The 1,037-nt window shown below is 40.5% G+C and overlaps 1 protein-coding gene across 1 annotated transcript in view; it reads right to left on the bottom strand.

Annotated features, from left to right (window-relative positions):
• LOC102830968 (olfactory receptor 7D4-like) overlaps positions 1–747 on the bottom strand; it is a 15,701-nt gene extending 14,954 nt beyond the window's left edge. Inside the window, exon 1 of the mRNA XM_006877416.1 lies at positions 7–747. Within this exon, the coding sequence (XP_006877478.1) occupies positions 7–747 (741 nt within the window). The remainder of the gene's footprint in view (positions 1–6) is intronic.
• Between the last annotated feature and the right edge of the window lie 290 nt (positions 748–1,037).

The following is a 1,037-nucleotide window of genomic DNA, read 5'->3' as shown; positions in this document are numbered from 1 at the left end:
GGATACAACAGAGAGGTGAGACCCACAAGTAGAAAATGCTTTATACTTGCTCTGAGCAGAAGACTTTCTCATTAGGGAGGAGACAATCTGAGAATAAGAGTAGAGGATTCCAGTGAGGGGAAACACACCCAGCAGACCAGAGAGCACAAATAAAATGATATTATTGATGAGGGTATCTGAGCAGGCCACCTTCAGAATCTGAGCCAGATCACAGAAGAAATTTGAAATTTCAGTATCTACACAGAAAGTCAGTCGCATGATTAGTAAAGTATGAAGCAGAGAGACTGAGAAAGCTATGACCCAAGACATCATAACTAACAAGCCACAGAGTTGGGGGTTCATGATGACGTTGTAGTGCAAGGGGTAACAGATGGCCACAAAGCGATCATAGGCCATCACAGTCAGGAGAAAATTGTCCATTGCAACAAAAAGAATAAAGAAATACATCTGAATGAGGCATCCTATGTAGGAGATGCCCTTGCTCTGTGTGTGGATATTTGCCAGCATCTTAGGAACTGTGGTGGTGACAAAACAAATATCAACAAAGGACAGGTTGGAGAGAAAAAAGTACATGGGGTTGTGGAGATGGGAGTCAGAGGTCACAGCCAGGATGATGAGCAGATTCCCGAGCACAGTGACTAGATACATGGACAGGAACATGCCAAAGAGGAGGGACTGTAGTTCTGGATACTCAGAGAAGCCCAGTAGGAGAAATTCTGAAAACTTTGTTTGGTTTCCTGCTTCCATGTAGCTGGTATATCTTCTGGAAGTGAAGACATGAGTAACATTTAATGAATAGCAAACTGGCAGCTAAGCTTTTAATATCACTTTACAACACTAATTTTATAAAATCTTTTGTTATATAACTATAGTTAGTAACTTAATTTTATTAAGTCTTTCCAGTGGCAGTGATTATCTTAATCCCAGGTAGCCCTTTTACATTTAAATGTGTATAATCAGACAGAATAATACATTGGATCATATGATTGGTGGTTCAAAGCCACCAACACCGCCTCAGAAACCCTAAATAGTATAGC

This window comes from Chrysochloris asiatica, unplaced genomic scaffold (genome assembly GCF_000296735.1).
Source record: "Chrysochloris asiatica unplaced genomic scaffold, ChrAsi1.0 scaffold00493, whole genome shotgun sequence".
Taxonomy (NCBI): domain Eukaryota; kingdom Metazoa; phylum Chordata; class Mammalia; order Afrosoricida; family Chrysochloridae; genus Chrysochloris; species Chrysochloris asiatica.
This window is presented reverse-complemented; position numbering and strand designations above follow the sequence as displayed.